Source organism: Pantherophis guttatus, chromosome 5 (genome assembly GCF_059756535.1).
Source record: "Pantherophis guttatus breed Tessera chromosome 5, ASM5975653v1, whole genome shotgun sequence".
NCBI classification, from domain to species: domain Eukaryota; kingdom Metazoa; phylum Chordata; class Lepidosauria; order Squamata; family Colubridae; genus Pantherophis; species Pantherophis guttatus.
This window is the reverse complement of record NC_142067.1, coordinates 100,336,513-100,361,005: the sequence shown is the minus strand read 5'-3', so window position 1 is coordinate 100,361,005 and position 24,493 is coordinate 100,336,513. Positions and strand designations below refer to the sequence as shown.

Sequence of the window (24,493 nt, the reverse complement as noted above, 5' to 3'; positions counted from 1 at the left end):
GATAGAGGGTATTCTGCAAACAGAAGCATAGTGGTTTGTAAAATCATGGTTAATGGATTAACACAGGGGTCCCCAACACCCAGTCCGTAGACTACCACCAGTCCGCAGCATGCCAGAAACCAGGCTGCTCAAACAAGTGAAGCCTCATCTGCAAAACCATGTCCCCTCCGGTCCACAGAAAAACCTCTCCTCTTCATGGAACCAGTCCCTGGTGCCCAAAATGTTGGGGGCTGCTGATTAACATATTGAGTGGACTCAGCCAATTGTCATTTATTCTTAAAGTAATAGATGTGATCTGCAAATTCCTTTGCTTTGCCTTTGTCATTCATTCAGATTCAAGGCAAGGCAAATTTGTGGAGGATTCTTTATAATATAGTTTCAAATATGTTACTAGTGTTCAGGCACTCACTATATAGCTAGATTGAAAATTAAAATCCAAGTTAATTAACTTGAAGAATCCCCTAGACAGAAATTTCTGAAATCATAAAATCAATAGTTTAATTATTTTTTGATTGAATTGCCCTAGAAACATCCTCTCTGAAACTTCTGAATGAAAGTACCTTAAACAAAATTTTAGAAACAAAAACTGGAACTATTCAATATACACACATCTTCCAAAAATGAGGTAACATTAGCATTGGCTTAACTGTAGTTTGTCAGCAAAAGAGGCAAACTCAAGCACTAGTAGTATATCCTTGAACCTGGTTGGATATCTAAAACAGACTACAGCCTATAATTTAAGAACATGTTGTATATACATAGGAGCTACTTTCCTGATATATAATACGGTATTTATGAATAATACAAAAGTAATTATTATTTCAAATATAGGATTCTGACAGCTTTCTTACCATCTCAGTATTTGGGAAACTATCATTTATTTATTTCTAGATCAAATGCATAAACCACACATCTCTGGGTAATGGACAATTAAGCCATTATACACACACACACACACGCGCGCGCACACACACACACAGAATGTGTGTGTGTGTGTATTATATTTATTATATTTCATATTATGGATATTATTTATTAGAGATTTAGGAGATGGAACTTTAATCCTACATGAAGCATGAGTTGATGCATGTCTTATCAGTTCCGTTATTTATTACTTGTTTATTTAATATATTTCTATACTGCTACAATAAAAAGGACTCCTGGAGGCTTACATTAAAATATGATATAAAATGTGCCTCATACAAAAATATGAACACAACAGCACTACAATAATGCAAACAGGAAAAAAAGATAACCTCAAATCAGAGGAATGCTCCCTAAAACAAAACAAAATAACAACAACCAAGCCTCTGATATAAAACTACTGGCTGAATTACTATTTTTTCTTCACAGTGTGCTGGGGAAGAGAACTGGGTAGACAATCGGACAATTTATGTTGGGCATCGTGAACCCCCTCCAGGTGCTGAAGCATACATTCTGCAGAGGTATCCAGACAACAGAATAGTCTCATCAAAGGTATTCCCCTCATATCTTTATTCTTTTCACTGCCCTGTATCATAATTATTTAATTTTCCTTATACTTTTATCTTCTATGTACACACGCCCCTGTTTTTATCAACAATTTTAATTTTTGCACCAAAGTCTCTTGTTTAGTTGCAGAAGTCTGGCACTGAAATAAAAAATTGCTGTTTATTAAAATTTGCCAGTAGTCAAAAATTTTGCTGGTTTGTGTTGACTTTATGTGCTGATTTATAGTTACAATATACTATCAATGGATTTTTCCCACAATAGATACATGATTGGCTCACCAAATCTGGGCTGCAGAATTCAATTGGACCGCTAGATGCCAGCAAAAATGTGTAGTTTTCTTAATGTCTTTCTTGTCATCCAGTGATTATGAAATTACAGCCCACATCTGGTAGCCTCAATATATTGGCTAATTTCATATAACTTTATTAAAAAAATTTTTTAATTAAAACTAACAAAAACTAATAGTCAAGAGAGAGAATAAAAGCCAAATAAAAATGACTAATAGATATGCAATAAAATAAAAAATATATCCAAAAATTTTAGCCCATCTTAACATGCAGTCCTTAACTTGTTCATTTTCTGTTTCCAAACTCAACCAAAATTTGTACATTTTAGCAATAGGATACATAATTGATTTATATAACTCAATTTCAAATTTTGTTCAAATCATGTTCAAAACCATACATTATTTTATTAAGTTCAAATCTAAGAGTTGCATATATGAAAACCACTGACATTTATATGCTTCTGATACCAAATCTTAATTTATTTTAAATGCGCATAGGGTATATTCTAGCAATTCGCCAAAGCTATTTAATTGCCATTTCTGTTCTACAATATGCTTCTTGTAGATGTAGCCATAGAGGTATTTTTGGATATATTCTAGCTTTATATTTATTCCAAATTCTCAAGATGGCACATCTAATAAAATGGTTTCTGAAATTTACATTAATCTTACACAATGCTGCCACTCAAAAAGCCTGCTTTGCACACAACACCCTTGGTTAATGGTGCAATTGCCCACCAGCCTAGCATTCCTCATGATCTGTCACACCCTGCTTACCTTCTGGTAGTGTTCTCTTTTCTGTTGAAACGTCCCTGTAGCCTAACTGAGGCTGCTTCAGGTTGCATGAGGCCTTTGTTCTTGAAGCAGCTTCAGAGAATGCTGTCCCGTGGCCTCTGCAGCCTCTGAAAACTGAGACTTTGGAAGCCACTCAAGAGCACACCCCATTGTCATGCAACTTCCATAGCCTCCGAAAACTGAAACGAAACAGGTTGTGCCTTCAAGCTGTTGGGTATTGGTAAGAGGCACATCAAATTTGTCACATGTGTTATAAGTTCACCATCACTGCCTTAGGGAATTAATTTGGCATGTGGCGCTCTTTAATCATTTTAAAGCCAAGTCTATGTTCTCTGCGTAAAATACCAAACTTGGTATTCTTCCTTTTGGATGGCTCAGAGATATTTCATAAACTACTATCCAATTTATCAACATTCCCTAGAGGTTTGTTAGATGATTGTCACAGTCAAGTGTAGCAAAGTACACTTCATCTTCTCTGAAATGCTGAAGAATGGTATTTTAGGTTAATTAGTAATAAAATCTACTTTGTTTAATATGTGACATACATAGATAATAATATATGATTTATAATCTTGATATGATCATAGAATGCATTTGCAAAAATGCAGTTTATTCCCAGCATTAAGCAATATATTGTACTATTGGCATAGAAAGAAAGAAATCATGTCTAATTCCTTTGTAAATTAAGATTTAGTTTTCCTTAACTTCCCATCTTTTTCAGTACACCTTTTGGAACTTCATACCGAAGAACTTATTTGAGCAGTTCCGAAGAATAGCAAACTTCTACTTTCTTATCATTTTTCTTGTACAGGTAAAATGTGCCTCTTTTTTTATATTAGATATATAAGCCATGTACAGGAAAAATGCAAAGGAATGTACAGGTAGTCCTTGATTTATGACCATAATTGAGCCCAAATTTTTGTTCCTACTTGACAATTGTCAAGTAGATTTTGCCCCATTTTATGACCTTTCTTGTCACAGTTTAAGTGAATAATTGCAGTTAAGTTAGTAACATGGATGTTAAATGAATCTGGCTTCCCCATTGATTTTGCTGATCAGAAGGTCGCAAAAGGTGATCACATGAGCCTAGCACACTGCATAAATATGAGTTAGTTGCTAAGCATCTGAATTTTTATCACATGACCATGGAGATGCTACAATGCTCATAAGTGTGAAAAATGAGGTGGTATTTACCCCTGACGAGAATATATATAAGAAGAAAATTTATATATATATATATATATATATATATATATATATATATATATATATATATATATATATATATATATATATATATATATATATATATATATATATATATATATATATATATGAATGATAATGCCATTGTTAAATAAATGACAAATGAGAATAATGATATAAAGATATATATCAGGTTGATAATATGAGAAATTAGATAATTAGTAAAATATGATTATGGGGAAGAAGCACAAGGGATTTGTAACCTATCGATACACTGCTTGAAATTGTAATGGATGAAGGATGTTTTATGTTTTGCTTATTTAAAAATAAAAAAAAATTTAAAAAAAAATAAGTATGAAAAATGGTCATAAATTACTTTTTCAGTGCTGTTGTAACTTCAAATGGTCATTAAACAGTTTTAAGTCAAGGACTACCTGTAATAACTTTCGTTTTTGACTTTGAAATAGCTGCTCTGATCTTATAGAAAATTTTCCAAACTCTAAAATCCCTGTTTTGCAAATACCTGCATTTGGAGTTTGGAAACTTTGAAAAAAAAACTTCTGGAAAAGTCAGAATATTCATTTTGAACTCACAACAGGTTGTTTCAAACTCAGAATGATGTGTGTCCTTGGGAAGGAGCAGTACAAAATCACTAAACAAAGTACACTTTTGTTGTATATGTTAAGCAGGAAGCACTAAACATGTGTTTGTGAAAACATGTATCAGAAAGATATATTTCAAGGAACCATAATTAAGTCAGCCTAAGGAACAAACCAGATTTTCCTCTGTATCTCCGAATTATACCTAACAGCACCATCAGTCATTTGAAATTATCAGTATGGCTGGATTTCTTCAAGTTATACAATTTCCTTAATATTTAGGCTGCATAGTCATTATTCAACAAAATGCCTTGTCAAGCTGTACTCGCTGCTTTTCAAGACCAGTGTTTGTTTTTATAAAAGTATAGTTTGAAAAAAACTCTGTTCTGTGTTTAAATATGTTTTTTGTTGCAATCCATATTCTATAAAAAATGTGACACTTTATTTCCCAGTTAATTATTGACACGCCAACCAGTCCAGTGACAAGCGGGCTCCCACTTTTCTTTGTCATCATTGTAACAGCTATAAAACAGGTAAGCATTTTAGAGTTTTAATTCTTTAGAATTTTAATTTTTCAGTTTCAGAACTGGAGGCAGATCATGTCTGCATGGTTTTCAAAAAAAGTTTTTTTGAATGTTTCATTCATTTCAATGACTGTTGTCATGTTTGATTCCTTCTGCCTTTACATTCCCTCAGTTGGACTGAGAGATGATTGGCCTAAAGCAGTGTGTTTCGGCCTCAATAACTTTTAAGATGTGTGGACTTTTAGAATTCCCCAGTTGGTCAGACAAAAGAAAAAAACGGTTTCTCTTGTTCTGGAAAGCATATCTCACTTTTTGATTTTCAATTTTTATTTTTATTTATGATTACAGCAGTTATATTTGCTATACCCAAGTGCATATGAAAACTATATTTATTTATTTATCCTTTATCCATTGATTTGTTACTGTCTAGAATGCATTGACTGATGAAAAGGAAATTGTAAAGCAATTACAATTAAGTGGGAAAAAAGTCTGAAAATAAACATGCAGATACTGATATATTGGAATAATACTTTCTACCCTATGCTGCGGAATTATTTTCTAAGTACTTCAGTAGTACTGCAATAATATCGTATTTTCTAGTGATGACTGCAGAAATAGCTTGTGAGCTTTTAGTCATTAAATAGTTATACAAACTGGCTTTTGTGTTGAATTCTAAGATTCCTGATTGTTGTGTGGACTCCAATGAGACCATTACTTTCCATTCTAAATTATAATTCTTGGTGTGAATAAATACTGAAAACTTAAGTATGTCATTGAAATACTTTATGCATTTCCCAACAGAAGTATTTGTCAGAATTATGTAAGAAAAGGTCTAGATAGAACTGGATTTAAGACCCGCCCCTTTTATATGCAGGTAGTTCTTGACTTATGACTCCAATTGATACTGGAATCTCAGTCATTGAGTGATCAAATAGGACATTAAGCAAATAGATCATTGAGCATCCCTTATCTTACTGTCCTGACTCTGCATCCTCTGCTTGAAATTTGGCTCCCTCTCATCTCTGGGGACTGGCTGAAAGAGCTGCCTTCTGAAGAAGTTCAGCTCCCTCCTTGCATGGAAAGGTATTCCTTCAGCAGGGAGCACAAATGGAGTTGAAATCTTCAAGAATACATGGAGGGGAGCTCAGTTCTGGAAGCAGAGATTCCACTCTTAAAGTTCTGAGCCTATGTTCTTCCCTCATTTTGGGATACGGATTCATTAATGTTCACCCCCTTCTTTCTTTCCTGGTTTCTCTAATTTATGGTGCATAATAGGCCAAAGGATAAAAAAAGAAAGTCAATTTCAAGTGGACACAACCATGCAATTGTTTTGGTCTCCATGCACCAGTAGTTTGCCATTTTCTTCTTCTAGCACACATTTGATTGTATGTTTTCTTTGCGGTTTCATTCAGGGATATGAAGATTGGCTTCGTCATAAAGCTGACAATGCAATGAATCAGTGTCCTGTTCATTTTATTCGTCATGGCAAACTGGTTCGAAAGCAGAGCCGCAAACTAAGAGTAAGGATCAAGGGTCGATAAATATACTTATGAGGTTTCTTGATATGAGGGTGTGTATTTTTGATGGTTTCACTTATGGCAAATAGATATTTCATAAATAAATGTAATGTAGATTTAATGAAGTTACAGTTGTTCATATTGCCAAAGGGTGTGCCATTAATGGTTTCCTATTATGGTATATGGCCAGAGGTGGTATTCAGCCGGTTCGTACCAGTTCAGGTGATCCGGTAATCCCACCCATCCCGACATAATGCCGTCCTATTTAGCCACGTTTTCAAGGCCAGGCGCATGCACAGAAGATGTGTGCACAAGCAAAGCACATGCGTGGAAGGCCGGGCACATTCATGGAAGGCACGCACAGCGGTAAGAATATTGGAAATCCACCGCTGTATATGGCATTTGATCCAGTTATGTGATAAAACATTTTATATAGAGTATTATACAGAGCAGTAAAAAGGAATTCTATCAATCCCATTATCCATCAAGTGAACAAAGAGATGTTATCTCACTATCTGCATGAATCAATCTGCCAAAAGGTAAGCATGTTTGACTTGCACCAAGCAACACTTTGTGGTTAACCATGATAATAGCTAAGCTATGATTAACCACAAAGTAGCTAAGAATTACCATGGCATTCTCTTCTCAGCCCAAAGTGAACTTGTGATGTGACTCCATTGTTAATAATATCCCTTCTTCTGTTATGCTTTTATAGTTTTTAAATGTTTTTATAATTAATAATGATAAGTAGTTTTATGCATTTATTTATATTTTAGTTTTATTGTATGCTAGCCAGAATTGTTTTAATTCTGCTCCCTGTTTAATGGGCAGATGGGCTTTTCAAATTCATTTTTCTTGCTGGAAAAAAACCCCTGCAAGAATGAAGGCAAAGCAGGTCATTGGCTACCTGGCTGGATGTTGTTGTTTATTGTTCAGTAAAATTTACTTAAATATAATGGAATGTTCTTTTGAATATACATACAAGGATTGTGCTCTTGATTTATAGAATTATTATTGAGATTTAATTTCTACCTGGATTTTGAAAGCACTTTTTATGCAATGGGATATGGATCCTTTTATTGTTGTTGAGGGCTTTTTTAAAAAACAGTTTTCCCATGGTGGCTGTCGCAGTCTGTCAGCCCTTCAAGGAAGAGCAGGAAACCAATGTCACATCTCTACTTTTATTATAAAGCTATAGTAAGAGAACACTGCAACACTGAAAACTCCTTATCTTTGTGTAAACTAGAGAAGGGCTTGCCTAAGATGTTTACACACCTTATATTCTTATCCCAGAGTGAGCACCTTTTATCTCACCATTGTTTTAATACCATCTCTTTCTTCTGTTTTTCAAGGCCATTCCCTCTCTTTCTTACACCTCATTCAACTTAACCTAAACAAGCTAATATAATAGATAAATAAATAAGCTATAAATAAATAAAAATAATCTAAAAGTCAATAAAAGTAACATTGGCATTTTGCTTTTTACTACCAAAATGAGAAGAAAATGTGACTAAATTCAATAGTTCTTCACCTTTTAATGATAGCTAATGCTACAACATTTGTTCCTTTACGCAGACCATTACAATGTCTTGAAATGCTTTTAATTGCCTTATAAGAAAGTCACTTTTAGCACATCAGATTAAAACCACCATTCCCTTTTTAGAGTGACAAATCTTTCTGAATATGTAAAGAGCCACAACCCATAATTACATCATGCAAAACAGCATCATTTTAAAATCAGAGAATGCTATAGGATGTAAATATGTGATTTGTTAAGAAGTGAATGGTGCTCTACCATATTATTATAGTGCAACTTCCTGCCTGATGAATAACTTCTTATTTCCTTCCCAGCCAGTATCCAGGGACCACTGATATGTAGCCTTAAAGCTTTAAAACTAGCTAATTTATTATGGCACAGTCTTTTCTAGACTACAGCTCATTTCGGCAGATATCTTCTTGCAAAAATGATACATATCAACACTAAAATGAAAACACATGAATAAATATATAGCGAAGTTAATGGAATCACTCCTGAAAAAAGGGATTAATGAACATTTAAAGGCACACAACTTGATGACTCAAAGCAGCATGGCTTTAATGAATGCGGATCATGTCAAACTAATCTAACTGATTTTTTAAAACCGTATTAAAAATGTTTTCGATGAAGATGGTGCTGTGGACATAGCCTATCTGGATTTTAGAAAAGTATTTGATACAGTTCCACATAACAAACCTATAAAAAGGGTACAGTTTAGGACTTAACCACTGGGTGGTTCAGCAGATAGGAAATTGGCTCAGGGATCCCAGTGTGTGCTCATTAATGGGGCACTGTCTGAACAGACACAAATCACAAGTGGTGTACCATAAAGCCCAGTCTAACTCCTTTTCTATTCAGTGTGTTTGTAAGTGATTATAATAGAAGGAATGTTAGATAAGGTTTTTGCTGATAAAATAAAGGTGTGTGATAGTGTTGCCATTCCTGGGGTATTCATAACATGGAAAATGATTTCGCATTGCTGAAAAATTGATCAAAAATGTGGAAACCACTGTTCAGTGTTTCTAAAGGTAATATCGTGCGCTTAGGGAAACAGAATCCTTTAGCAGAGCACAGTATTGGGGGTTCAGTGTTAGACAGAACAACAGAAGAAAAGGATTTAGGTGTGCTCATAACAGATGACTGCAAAAGGAGTAAACAGTGTGGCCAGGCAGTTGTGAAGATAAATAAAATTCTGGATTGCATCACTAGAGGGATCCACCATTAGGGAAAAAAAGGTCCTAATCCCACATATAGAATTAGTCAGACCTCATTTGGAGAATACTTTGTCCAGTTCTCCAGACCTCATTTAAAAAAAGATATTAATAAGATTGGGCAAGTTCAGAGAGGGGCAACAAAATTTGTGCAAGGTCTGAGGGACAAAACATATCAGGAGAGATTAGAGGAACTGAATATGTATAGCCTAGGCGACAGAAAGGAAGGGGGTGACATGACTGAAACTATAAAATATATTAAGGTTCTAGAAGGAAGTATTTTCAATATTAAGCAAAAATCAGGAACACAGAGGCGTAATCTCAAACTGACAGGAGGGAAGTTCAAATGTAATATTAGAAAGTATTACTTCACAGAAAGAGTAGTGAAAGCTTGGAACCAACTTCCAGCAGAGATAGTGGGTCAATAATCAGTAACTGAGTTTAAACATGTTAGAGATAAAGGGAGGTCTTATTATTTTGGGGCGCATGGAGCAAGAGGGAGTTCCTCTTGCCGTCTTACCTGATTTTCAGTTCTGTGTTTAAATATTTATGGGGAGGGCTTACTTTTGGGGGGAGGCTTATTTTAGCGCATGCACTCAAAAGCCCGACTGGGCTTATTATCAGGGGATGGCTTATTTTCGGGGAAACAGGGTAATAAAAATAATAAATAAACAAAGTAAGCAAAAATTCAAAGAACAGACTCAGTAGATCACTAGGTCTTTTCTGCCGTCAGTTTTCTATGTTTCTGTGTTAAATTAATCTCTTCCCCATCCTCCTAATACTTAGATTGACACAAATGTAGCGACATCTTTCTTTCTTTTCTTTCATTCAATCCTGTCTCATTCTCAGAGCATCCCTGGACAAGTCCCTGCAGTTTTCTTGGCAGGATTTTTCCATTTGCCATTGCCTGCTTCCTAGGACTGAGAGAAAGCAACTAGCCCGAGTTCACTCAGCTGGCTTTGTGCCTAATTGGAACTAGAACTCAGAGTATTTTGGTTTTTGGCCTCCAGCCTTAATCACTACACCATACTGACTCTTTACACTACTATATCCAAAGAGACTGAGTTCTAGTGCCACTTTAGGCAGAAAGCCGGCTAGGTGACTTTGGGCTGTTTTCAACATTAGCAATTTTAAGGTGGGTGGACTGCAATTCCCAGAATTATGGGTTGAGAAATGCTGGGCTAGTTTCAGCCATAGGAAGCAGGCAACAGCAAATCACTTCTGAAAAATCTTGCCAAGAAAATTGCAGGGACTTGTCTAGGCAGTCTGTGAGAACTGGACACGATTGACCACTCAAACTGAGCTTGATTTCCAGACATGCTCTTATTTTATTGAGACAATAAGGAAAGTGTTTGTCACCGTCGTCGTATGATATTTTTTTTGTTAATCTTTAAGGTACTGTAAGTTTATAATATGAAAGTATTTAAAGCAGATCAAGGGATGTTATTCTATTAACAGCTAAGAATTTATGAGTCTTGGTGGCGCAGCAGACTAAAGTGCTGTTAAGTAACACCAGCTGCACCTGCAATTACTGCAAGTTCAAATCTCACCAGGTTCAAGGTTGACTCAGCCTTCCATCCTTTCGAGGTAGGTAAAATGAGGACCCGGATTGTGGGGGCAATAAGCTGACTTTGTATAAAAAAGAACACCGCTTGGGGGGAGGGTGAAAGCCCTACTAAGCAGGTATATACAAAAGTATGAAGGCTATTGCTTAATGCATTGTAAGCCACCCTGAGTCTCCGGAGAAGGGCGGCATATAAATCGAACCAATAAATAAATAAATAAATTTACAGCATATGTGAAAATGACTTGCAAGAAGTGCATCAAGTTTCCCACAATCATAAGCACAACATACTTGTATTAATTAAAGCAGTATAATTTTTTTCTAGGTTTCTGTGTGTGGGAGGAGCAGGGAGGCTGCCACTGCTTTAGCAATAGCAATTACTTATATACTGTCCCATAGTGCTTTATGGTACTCTATGAGCAGTTTACAATGTCAGCATATTGCCCCCAACAATCTGGTCCTTCATTTTACCAACCTTGGAAGAATGGAAGACTGAGTCAACCTTCCCCAACAATCTGGTCCCTCATTTTACCAACCTTGGAAGAATGGAAGACTGAGTCAACCTTGAGTTCAGGATTGAACTCTTGGTTGTGGGCGGAGTTAGCCTGCAATGCTGCATACTAACCACTGCACCCTCACAGCTCCTTTAAGCAGTTTACTAATTAAAGTTAATGCAGCTCTTAAAGGAATCAAGCAGTTTTTCTACAGGCTTGTGAAGAAGCTAAGAAAAAGAGGGACAGCTTTAGTGAATGACAAACGAGTATAATTTTGGAGTGTTCTTTTCATAAATTACATTGTTTATAGTTTACAGGTTTTTTTAGGTCAATAAGTACTTCTGCTTGGTTGGTGTGCCTTTTCCATTCCTCTAGAGAGAGTTTTGCATATTGTTTTACTTCACTGGTGCATGAAAAATGACTGTACGTTCTATAGAAATGGTTCCATGTTTTTCTTCCTCTTCTACTTTAAACTGGGCTTAAAAGCTATTATCTATAAGTGTTTTTTTAGGGAGTGCTATTAGAAAAAATATTGGGTGTTTCATTGCTGTTCTTTAAATATTTTTAATTTTCTGTTTAAGAGCTTAGAGTTTCCCAAAATGAAATTTGTTCATAAAAGCTGCATAAATGCATAAATGCATTTCTGTACTTTTGATATATCTGCAGGGAACAAATGAATTTGATCCTTCATTTATATTGTTTCTCTTGGAGCTAACAGTCTAAAAGTACAAATTTCAATAATCCCTGAGAACTCTACTTGTATTCAAGAGTGACCCTCCATTCCTATTTATTCCTAAATTTCAGAAAATATAAGTTCTAGCAATCACAGCCAACATAGCATGAAATCGTGGGAATTGTAGCTTGGCATACTTCAAGAATGTCATCTAGTTGTACACTTTTCAGCCGGCCATCTTGACACCAATTAAAATGATGAAATTTGCATTGTCACATTGAGATATCACAACGCAAACCTTTCCCACTAGTATCACAATGCAGCATGCAAGTATGTGGGGGGTGATGTTTGCATTGTAACGTCTCGACATGTATTTCATTTCTTGTTACAACTGCAATTCCCCAATTTATCACCTAATATATAATATTGTAGCTGAGCAGTACAGGAGATGGTGAGGAAGTGCTACTTCTATTCAATGATTTCCTGAACAGGACAGAACTAAAATAAAGTTAATAGAGTTTACAAAATTATCCAATTTATTATGAGTATTTTAGTGAAGTTCTAATTTGTTTTTTGTTTTGTTTTTTCATTTTTGTTATAGTCCTGCAGCTCTGTGGATTGTATATAGGCCTAGAAAGAAATAACAAAGTACTGTAGGGTTATATCAGAAATTTTCAAATAAATCCTGAATCCTTATGTGCATATCATGCTTACATTACAGTTCAGTATGGCAATAAAATCACAGAAAGAATCATGGTATAGTCACTGATATTTTTGCATATTAGATTAAATCCAAATTACGTTATGTTGCAGCCTAGGTTTAATTCACTTAATGACTGCGTTAACATGTCATGCTAGGCCATGATCTGTTTTGACCATGATTTACTGAATAAGCTACTTGGATTGGCCTAATACTAAGCTGCTAAAATGGGATATAAACACCATTAAGATACAAACAACAAAACTACATTATGATTTAGCACATTCTGTAACCAAGCCTATGAACACTGCTAATAAATTATAATAATTTGATTTATGTATAACATTAAGCAATTTAGTTGCATTTCTGTTATGTTAGATATCATACTAAGCCTAAACATAGACAAATCGCATTTTGGTTTAACATGATGTTAACAGTGTATTCACTTTTAAAGGAAGCAAATCTAATCTTATTCTAACCATAATTTCTCCCTGTCCTTTCCCTCCCTAGGTTGGAGACATTGTGATGGTAAAAGAAGATGAAACATTCCCCTGTGATTTAATATTATTGTCAAGTAGTCGATCAGATGGCACATGTTTTGTTACAACAGCAAGTTTGGATGGTGAATCAAGTCATAAGGTTTTAATTTAATTTAATTTTAATTTAATGATAGTGTCTAGCTGAAGATCAGGCGTTGGATGTTTCTCTTGTATTACAGAACCTCAATTTATGAATGGAAGTATCTATGTTTCTGAAGGATTAAGTAACCTAATGCTACAATATTTTACTTTTACAATATTACTTTTGTAGGTGAGTCATAAGAAAAATCATCATCTACGAAGGGAATCACAATAGGCCAGATGGCAGATGTGGTATCCTAGTAGAAACTCAACTGCTTTTATATGTGTGTCAACATTGCGCACCTTAAAAGGAGCAGGGTTTCAGTTGCAATGTGAGGATCATCTTACCTTTTAGGACCTTATATCCTCTAAATAAGCCCCCTTTTTAATTGTGAGGTTTCTTCCAAATAGACCAGTATAGATTTATGACAAATGAGACCTTCTTCCAAATAGACTGGTATAGATTTATGCAATAAATCTGTTCACATTTCAAAGAATGGAAATCCTGAAAAATCAGCTTCAGATTTGCAGCATCCCCTTGCCCACTACAGTACTTGCTGTCACCATCCTGACAGGACAGATGTGCTTCTCATAATTAAAAGATTACCGATTTTTGGTTTAATACATGGCATATCAAAATTTGAATCTGTTCAGAGAATTAGTTCTGCACCATTTTGAAAATATGAGCTTTCTGATATAGTTTATAACTTTCTAATTTAACATAGTAGAGCCATGTAAAATGGTTTGGATTACTTACAATCTCAGAATTTATATCTGCAAAGATAGCTGTTTGGTAGTCGTTCAGAATTGCAGAATTTGGCAATGCCGTAGTGTTTGACCATGTGACCACAGATGGAAAGACGAGAAGAACTGTGTTTCATGTTCAAAGTTCCTGTTTCCAATTTCACTGTTACTTCCTTTTTTATTCTAGACATACTATGCGGTCCAAGATACAAAGAATCTTCAGAGTGAACAAGATATTGACAAACTACATGCTACCATTGAATGTGAACAGCCTCAGCCTGATCTTTATAAGTAAGAACATGTAATTTATTATGTTCTTACTTATTCTGTCTTCATTAATACCACTTTAAGTACATAGAACTCCCAAGTGTAGAAGTGCAGATTTTGAGAAGATATCTGGAACAATGAAGACGTTCCTAATTCTTCTCTTCTCTTAGAGTGACCTCTGCCTCAGTTGATCAAGATGAATCACAAAACACTGATTGTCAGCCCAAGAAAACTAGAAAGCAAATGGTTTGATCTTTATTTATGGCTCTTTAGTGCTGAGGTATGGTAACTCCATATTTTTCAAACATTGGTATTATATTTCAACTAAGTGTTCTTTTGTTCAATTATATGATTGTTTTCTGTATAGTTCTTTCAGACCAGTTAATGATTTAGGATAGCTCCAATTTCTGCCAACTCTTCTTTCATCCTTTACTGAGATGTCCCAGTTGGGATGGTAATTCGGGGGGGGGAGGGAACCAGTTTACAAGTTACATATCATTTGACTTCTAACCATTTATTCCCCACTTGTAATACTGGCCTAGAATTAGGGCTACATGTTCTCTATATATTCTAACCCATTAATGATAGCCACATTACATTTTGATCATTTAAATATACATTTGAACAGCCTGCTGGAGAGGGGGATGGCGTGGACCACCTCTTCCCAGCTACCCTCATTATGGAGCCGGTGAGGCTAGGGATGGCCCAACATTGGGAAATAATTCACTTTGTCATCGTGCCCAAGATGACCAGGGCGGTAATCCTAGGCTTAGCCTGGCTGAACAAATGGGTCAACTCCCATGGCAACATCACATGCATCATCCTGAAACTCTGAAGGGCCTGTTTGCCAAGGAACTGGTCCTCAAAACACCTGGATCCTGAACAGCCCTTTGTGATTCAGGCTGATGCGAGCGATGTCACCATGGGGGCCATCCTTCTGCAAACCAACGAAAAGGGTGATGTGCAACCTTGCGCATATACATTAAATATACAATTGGATTATATGGTGATGCCTTACTTAAAACCAAGTTAGAGTATGATCCTGGGTCATATTTACGTGAAAATCTGAAAAGTTACATGAACAAGAGCCTTGGTAGTACAGGGGTTTAAGGCACCCTGTTATTAAGCTGGTTATTAAGACCAGCTGCCTGCAATTACTGCAGGGCTCGAATCTCGCCAAGGCTCAAGGTTGACTCAGCCTTCCATCCTTTCTAAGGTAGGTGAAATGAGGACCCAGTTTGTGGGGGCAATAAGCTGACTTTGTATAAATATACAAAAGGATGAAGGCTATTGCTGAGCACATTGTAAGCCGCCCTGAGTCTTTGGAGAAGGGCGGCATATAAATCAAATTAAAAAAAAAAACATAGCAATGTATTTAGAATAATGAGAGAAATATATATAGAACGTAGTTATTTGTGGCTGCAAGTAGATATGTTTGTGCTTCTTTGTTCCAACTTACTCATTTCCATGCCAGTTCCCCAGAGTTTATTAGGTTGCACACTGATGCAATTTTGGAATAAGATCAGAGATCACCTAACACAATAAACATTACTTTCATATTAGTAATTTAGGCACCACTCTCTGCATCAGTTCCTGGCCATTAGCTTTCAGTCTCCTAGTGTGCTTTGCAAAAGCTACAGAAGCTCTGACTTTTTGCTGTCCAAGTTTAACATGTAGTCAAATAAATAAGAAAATAAGATCTACTACAAATCAAGCTCAGTTCTTGCTGAGTTAGACAAGCATATCCATGCAGTTCTCTTGGTGTGATGCAGAAGTTACTTCATTTTTCTGTGATTTTTTTTTTTTTATGTCTTGGTCTTGGACTTCTCAAATGGACTCCCATCCAGGGAAATCATAGCCAACTCCCCTTAGCTTTTTAGATCAGCCAAGGTCAATTAGCTGCTGCTGTCAAGTTGGATATTCAAATAATTAAAGAAAAAGAAAGAAAAAACGGGATCCTTGCGTGTATGAAGGCAAGGAGAGATCTATCAAAATAACTAAAGCAGAAGAACTGGATTGAGTAGAAAATGACACTTGTAGCCAGCAGCTTCTGTATGAAAAGGCCAAAATCAACAAGATGTCAGATGTGATGTTACAATCTAAGAACTGTTCTTTTGTCCAAAAGAGATGAGGCATGGATTTCCCTGCCATGTCCACTTTCTTATCATTTTTCACCCTTTCCTGCTACTAGCACATTTATTGCAAAACCTTTGAGTTGAACACAGTTTGTGGGTATACCATAATGAAAGAGGGGACATCCTAAAACGAAGCTGAAAAAAAGGAGTAAAGGAAAATGTGAATCAGTAATAGGAAACTGATAGGAAGCAAAAGTGAAACTAAGGGATTTAAATGGACTGTAAAAAAGGAAGTCTATTTTCTTTCCTTATTCCTTTCTTGCAATCCTAGTTCTCTTAAATCAGATCCTACTATCTAACATTAAGAGTTGGGATAAATGTAACAGCATAACTGAAGAGGGGGAAGCTGTAGAAGCTTACGGTGTTTGAAAAGAGGGGCCCATGCTGTAATCCACAGTTTCAGCATTCAGTTAAAAAAAAAAGATCGATTTTTAACTAGAAAGATAGGCTAAACCAGATGCCTTTCCATATGGCCATATGGAAAGGCAACATTGTAAGTTGCTAATGGCTGCATTATTTATTTATAATATTTATATAGCTGTCCATCTCACAGAATGTAACTCTGAAATGGCATACAGTTTAAAATATCATTTTAAAAAATCATATACAACTAATAATTAAAAATATTTTTAATTCAATAATTAAGAACACCAATCAAGATTACTAGCAACAGATGAAAAATATGCAGCATATAGAATGAAAAAAATAGGAATATTCTAAACAAATAAAAATTAACCACTTGCTATAAGTCTATAATTTGCTGGAATAAAGCAGAGGAAGAGAACTTTAAAGAAAATTAAAGTGTTTTGTTGGAGATTGGGCTTCAGCTAGAGGAATCGCTAAGGATACAAGCTTTGGAAAGAACCAGGAGAAATGCCATGGCTTTGGATGGGGGTACAGGTAGTCCTTGACTTACGACAGTTTATTTAGTGACCATTTGAAGTTCATTTTTCACACTTATTGCAACTTTCCCCGTGGTCCCATGATTTACATTCAGATGCTTGACAACTGGGTCATATTTATGATGGTTGCAGTGTCCCGGGTGACCTTCTGATAAGCAAAGTTAATGGGGAAGCCAGACACAACTGTGTTACTAATTTAAAAACTGCAGTGATTAACTTAACAAAAATCGTAAAATGGGACAAAACTCACTTAACAAATTTCTCATTTAACAATATAAATTTTGGGCTTAATTGTGGTCATAAGTCAAGAACTACCTGTATTCAGGAGGCATTTTTCTAGAGATAACAGTGGAAACTATTTGCATGCCCATCTGTTCAATTATTGGCATCTCACATCTCACAACCATACTGATGCTCAGCTTTTCCTTAACTTGGGATTTTTCTTTTTCTTTTTTTTTTGCTTTCAGATTTGTTGGCCGGATAAATATTTACCATGAGAGCAATGAGCCAATTGCAAGGTAAGACTTCAAATACAAATTTGCACATGTTGCCCAGGTACCCTGTTTTCCTCAAAATAAGACATCCCCTGATAATAAGCCCAATCGGGCTTTTGAGCACATGGCAATAAGGTTCAAAAAAAAATAATAATAAGACAGGGTCTTATTTTCGGGAAAACACGGTAATTCACCCCTTAGTGTTAACAAATAGGGGGGGAAAATAACATTTCATCTGGCCCATGCATTCAAATAAATAAATGAACCTCTGTCCAAAGACAGGTTCTCTAGAGTTAAATGCTATGTGCATCATGTCACTGGATATTCAATTGCAGCTGGGCAGCTCAGTGCTATATGGCTGGGGGCCAGATGAGCTGTTAGCTAGCTGAAGCTAGGCTACATTTCCTTAATCTTTGTAATTTCTGGATGAATATAGCCCAAAGGGAGATGGAAACCAGGAATCTGTTTTGTCAGAGCTCTCTTTGTATTCATTGTGCTTGCTGCAAAATAAATAAATTGTGGGGTTGTTCCTAATATGGAAGGAGTTTGGATGTGACACAATTTCACATTACCCTTGACATTTTCCTTCACAGTTCCTATTTTGGAATATTTGGCCTGATAATAGATCAATCCTGTTAGCAAATCTTGCTGTACTTTGACATATCTCTGTCAATGAGCAAAAGCAGATTATGACTCATTGTAATTTCTTCTAACAAAATTCCTTTATGCTGTTCATCATTTTTATATATTAGTCTTAACTTCAGAGGGAGTATAAATAATTTTTCCTCTTTATAATTTTTTTATGTACTTAGCATGTTTTAATTGTATTCAGATTTTTAAACCATATTTAAGATCTAATGTTTCTGAAGCATATACTTACTGTTTCCTATCTGTGATCATGCAAACATGAAATTTATGAAATTAAATAACGAGAATGTACAGGAGTCTTCGACTTACGATCCCAATTGATTCCAAAATTCCCATTACTAAGCAAGACAGTTGTTAAGTGAGTTTTGCCCCATTTTACAACCTTTCTTGCCACAGCGTTAAGTGAATCACTGCAGTTATTAAGTTATCATACGGTTGTTAAGTGAACCTGGTTACCCATTGATTTTGCTTGTCAGAAGGTTACAAAAGGTGATCACAACACCCCAGGACATTGCAACCATCATAAATACATGACTACATAATGGTTGCCAAATGTTCGAATGTTGACGTGGCGCTCCCATGTAACACCTCTCCTGCGCGAGCTGCACTGGTTCCCGGTGGTCTTCTGGGTGCGCTTTAAGGTGTTGGTTCTCATCTTTAAAGCGCTCCATGGCTTAGGGCCAGGGTACCTACGAGACCGCCTGCTGCTACCAATAACCTCCCACCGGCCAATACGCTCTCACAGAGAGGGCCTCCTCAGGGTGCCGTCAGTCAAGCAATGTCGGCTGGCGACCCCCAGGGGGAGAGCCTTCTCTGCGGGGGCACCCGCCGTGTGGAATGAGCTACCTCCTGGAATATGACTGATCCCGGACCTCCGGATCTTCTGTAAGGCCCTGAAATTTATTTAGTCCAGCAAGCCGGCCTAGCCTAAATGGCTTTTAATGGGATTTTTAAATTTTATAGACTTGGGGTTTTAAATTGGGTGGCCGATTGATTTAATCTCTGTTAATTATCTTAACTTTTGTATTGTATGTATTTTAATTTTGGCTGTTCACCGCCTTGAGTCCCTTTGGGAGAAGGGCGGCATACAAATTAAATAAATAAATAAATAAATAAATAAATAAATAAATAAATAAATAAATAAATAAATAAATGATCATGTGGATGCTGCAGGTGGATGTAAATGTAAAAAACAATCATAAGTCACATTTTTCAACTCTGTTGCAGCTTTGAATGGTCACTAAATGTTTGTAAGTCAAGGACTACCTATACACATACAATTAAAATTGTCCAATATTTAGCCACAAATAGCTAAATATCTAGTTCTCTTATTCAAATAACTTATCTTGTATTATGTATAGCACAGTGTAATTAAAGTGAAAATTTCAGATTAAATCCAATAATTCCAATTCCAACTGATTAATTAATAAGCAGCATTGAACTCTATAGCAGTTTATAAAATACATGTAGGATAGCTTTAATGTTTTCCGAATGTACTCTAATTCTCAGTTTGTATTTCAAGAATATTTGTTCAAGAACTTTTAAAGGTTTGCCTAGTATGTTTTGGTTAGGATTAGCATTATTTTTTATGTATTAAACATGTATTTATGAATTGTCATAATAAAAATTATGTTTCCTTGTTTGTTCAGCATTTCATTTCATTCTGAAAATGCTTGGTTTCTTCCCTTGATAAAATTAATTAATATTTTTACTTTGCAGGCCACTGGGATCAGAAAATGTGCTTCTTAGAGGAGCTACATTAAAGAACACAGAGAAAATCTTCGGTAAACTTTGCCTATTGAGACACTGACTAAAAGCAACATCTTTTAATGTAGTATCTCTTGTTCAAAAACAAAGTGAAAGAGACCAACAAACAGAGCTATTTTGAGTTGAAAGCAAGGTTGTCAATATGAAATCCTAAATTATTCAATAGTCTGGGTGGTGAGAGGAGATGGTTCTGGTTTTTGTCAATTTCCATTTGCTACTTTTTTCAATGTTGATGAAGTATTTTCTTCTTGTGTGATTTCTGCAAGAATGGATCACATGTAATGATAAAATGACATTATGAAACCCCTCGGTTTTTGCCATGATCTCTGACTGTGCCCAGTTGTCTAGGTACAGAGACCATTGTTGTCCTCTGCTGGGCTCCATTGTCTGTTTGATTTTATTTGTTAAACTGTTATAAACTGCTGCAGAGTTCTAGGCTGTGGCTTCATCTGGTTTTCAAGATATAAGGATAGTAGGCATCTTTAGGAAATAAGAATGGTGAACGCTATTCCTTCTGTCCAATGAAATGGCCAAGAATGACAGTATGGTAGTCTGTACTTTGTGGATTGTCTACATGTACATTTGTGGAATTTGCCCTTGCTATTTATAGTAGATCTTTTGTGAGAATCCCTGGGACATGACAAAATATCAGATATGTCTGTTGGCTCAAAAAAGCTGGAATTCCTTTGGTTGACAGATTGGATTAGGATCTACAATATTATCACTGAACAGAATAAAGGCAATTTTGTTTTCCTAATCCTAAAAGATAAAGTGCTTTTCACCCTTCTAGATTAGTAAAAGTTGGATGGTACTCTGTTTTTCCCAAAATAAGATATCCCCTGACAATAAGCCCAATCGGGCTTTTGAGTGCATGAACCATTGTAAGTCAAGGACTACTCGTACACAGATAAGAGATGATAGTTAAATAGAGAGATAGGGATAGGGATAGAAATAGGGATGATAGACAGATAGAGATAAGATAGAGTAGAAGATACCTAGGAATGATAGATTAGGATGGATGGATAGATAGATGATAGATAGATAGATAGATAGATAGATAGATAGATAGATAGATTGATTATAGGTTATAGGTTATAGGTTATAGGTTATAGGTTATAGGTTATAGGTTATAGGTTATAGATATGGATGGATGGATGGATGGATGGATGGATGGATAGATAGATAGATAGATAGATAGATAGATAGATAGATAGGATGATTAGACAGAGAGAGAGGATGATGATAGATAATGATAGATGGATGGATGATAGATTAGGATAGATGGATAGATGGATAGGATAACTGGATGGATAGATAGGATGATTAGATGGATAGATGGATGATAGATATGAATGGATGGATGGATGGATAGATAGAAGATAGATGATAGATAGATAGATAATAGATAGATAGATAGATAGATAGATAGATAGATAGATAGATAGTTATCAATAAAGCCAAGCACTTATTTCAGGGTTCAAAAAAATATAAGACAGAGTCTTATTTTCGGGGAAACGCAGTATTTTTCAGTGTAGCAATAATAAATTAGAATAGTACAACCACCCCATTTTGGATTCAGTATCTATTATTAAATGCCATTATGCAATTTATTAGTCTAATCCACAATGACAATCCAGTCTTCTTCATAATCCTATGTTTTTTATTTCTGTTTTTTTTTCTTTCAGCCGTTGCAATATATACTGGCATGGAAACAAAAATGGCATTGAATTACCAATCAAAATCACAGAAACGATCGGCTGTAGAAAAGTAAAGTGTTATCAACTGTTCTAATATCTGTGTGTGTATTATGGATGAAATGATTAGAAAATAAAAGTACTTATCTGATGAATAGGGGAAAAATATAATAATTTGTCTATATTTTATTGTCAATAATTACTTGTGTAATGAAGGGATTTGAGGCATTTGTGTTCCTAAATATTTATTTAAAGTTTATTATTAGGAATTTAAATTGTTAGTTTTAAATTTAAAGTTTTCAGTTTGTTATAGTTCTAAACTTTCTAGTTTTGCCAAGTTTTGGATGCCATGTTTTCTTTTATCTCATGCCACTCAAAGTTGTTGAGAGCCAGACAACAAATACATTTAACAATTTATTATTATCTTTATATTTTAGTGCACATATTCACACACACACACACACACACACACACACACACACACACACACACGTATAGACATACCGTAATATTTTATTCCTGGTTGCAGGCAAGTTATCTATTTTTAAATCTAAAGTATACCAGAAAAAAAAATAGCACAGTTCTTTTTTATGGTCTTTCATGGCATTTGTAAATTTTCTTTCAATTATACTCATACCTCGTCTATTTCTGTCAAAATTTAGCTGTATTACAGATAGCTTACACAAGGCCAGGGAGATTAGGATCCTTGGATAAAAAGAGCTATAAATCTCTACAGTTTGTCTTAAATGCTTCCTAACACATCTCAAAATGAAAAAGAAATGGAAGCAGTGCTATTTAAAGGGTTTACATAAACTTGCTTGTTTTAATCTGGTTTACATTGAGACTTTGGTGTTTGTGTGTAGGTGTATGTATATCAGTGGTGAAATCAAAAAAATTTTCTACCGGTTCTGTGGGTGTGGCTTGGTGGGCGTGGCAGGAGAAGGATATTGCAAAATCTCCATTCCCACCCCGCTCCAGGGGAAGGATACTGCAAAATTCCCATTCCCACCCCACTCTGGGGCCAGACAGAGGTGATATTTGCCGGTTCTCCAAACTACTCAAAATTTCCGCTACTGGTTCTCCAGAACCTGTCAGAACCTGCTGGATTTCAGCCCCAATGTATATGTATCTATGTCTGTGTATACACACACACATAAATGATAGATGATAGATAGATAGATAGTTTCTGTGTATGTCTATATCCATTTCTGTTCTGTTCCCCTTCCCCACACAGGCAAACACACAACCAGGCACGCCTGCCAAGATTTTATTAAGTAATCAGACCAGAAACCCTTGCAGATAAGACTTTTGGCAGTAAACTGCGAAATGCCTGCCAAGTCAGTTTTCACTCACAGTAAGCAAGAGAGAGTTTATCCTCAGTCCGGTTCAGTAGCAAAAAGTAATCCATGAAGCAAGAGTTAGCCAAGGTCCAATCCAAATATGCACAAATCAGATTTCAGGTAACGCAATGTGACTCTCAGATTTTTAACTTTGACCGTCATAAAGCCTGAAGAGCAATCACACCCACTTTTATTCCTTGTGGGGTGTGGCTCAGTGACTCAGCTCAATCTCTGGCCCTCTCACACCTCTTTTGTTGCTGCGCACGCTTCTCCCTCCAACGCTGCCTGGGATCAAGCCAGGATTCATCATCCTCACTCCCTATCTGTTGTTGTTCCGATATGCTTTCCTCCTGGCATATCCCAGGCTGGTCCTCTTGGCCTTCGGATGGAACCTGAGGCATTGCCAGAGAGGAGGGTCCTGGAGAGGGAGGCCTTATCAGTTCCTCCCCATCACCTTCTGAGTCCTCTTCCTCTGTTAGGACAGGCTCGGGAGTCGGGGTCACAACAATTTCCATATCCATATCCACCTGCCTGCCCATCCTTTTCGCATACATATGAATGTAGACATACTGTATTCTATTTCATCACGTATCAAATTAGATCATTGAGAGTCTATGTTTTATTGAGCTACTGAGTTAAAATAATATAAAATCATTTCAGATTAAGCTTTAATTCTGACTTGTCTGCAAAAATGGCACATGTATATACAGAAAAAGCTTAGATTAATTGAAAATATAAAATGAATAGTTACATTGTAAAATGACTATATTTCATTAATTATAACCATATTTTCTTTCATCTGTTTCAGATCAATGAATGCTTTTCTTATTGTATACCTTTGTATTCTAATTAGTAAATCATTAATAAATACCATCCTGAAATATGTTTGGCAGCTTGAACAATTTCGTGATGAACCTTGGTATAATAAGAAAACAGAATCTGAAAGGAAAAGAAATGTGGTATGTAGACCATTTTATTTATACTGAGATATAATAATGTATTTACCTTTTAGATTATTTCTGCCCTTGCCTATCTTGAATAAGTAGAGTGCTTTCAACACAGCTCTTGGCTTTATCCTGTAAACCAATGTTTCCCAGCCTTGGCAACTTGCTGACTGGGAAATTCCGGGAATTGAAGTCCAAACATCTTAAAGTTGCTAAGATTGGGAAACACTGATGTTAGCTATTGGAAGAATTTTTGCATATTTGTGTAGCCTTCCGCAAATGTCACGTTGCCCTATTCTGAGACAGCTAGTGGTCTCCCCAACTGGTCAATGGGGCAACCC

At 35.8% G+C, this 24,493-nt stretch overlaps 1 protein-coding gene across 8 annotated transcripts in view; it reads left to right on the top strand.

The window, feature by feature from the left end:
- ATP11A (ATPase phospholipid transporting 11A) overlaps positions 1-24,493 on the top strand; it is a 124,997-nt gene that overhangs the window by 59,364 nt on the left and 41,140 nt on the right. For all 8 annotated transcript variants that reach the window (XM_034418959.3, XM_060686596.2, XM_034418950.3 and 5 more), the window contains exons 2-11: positions 1,354-1,476; positions 3,294-3,383; positions 4,830-4,910; positions 6,314-6,421; positions 13,108-13,236; positions 14,149-14,252; positions 17,733-17,783; positions 20,127-20,191; positions 21,860-21,941; positions 24,017-24,167. In XM_034418959.3, coding sequence (XP_034274850.2) covers positions 1,354-1,476; positions 3,294-3,383; positions 4,830-4,910; positions 6,314-6,421; positions 13,108-13,236; positions 14,149-14,252; positions 17,733-17,783; positions 20,127-20,191; positions 21,860-21,941; positions 24,017-24,167 — 984 coding nt within the window. The remainder of the gene's footprint in view (positions 1-1,353; positions 1,477-3,293; positions 3,384-4,829; positions 4,911-6,313; positions 6,422-13,107; positions 13,237-14,148; positions 14,253-17,732; positions 17,784-20,126; positions 20,192-21,859; positions 21,942-24,016; positions 24,168-24,493) is intronic.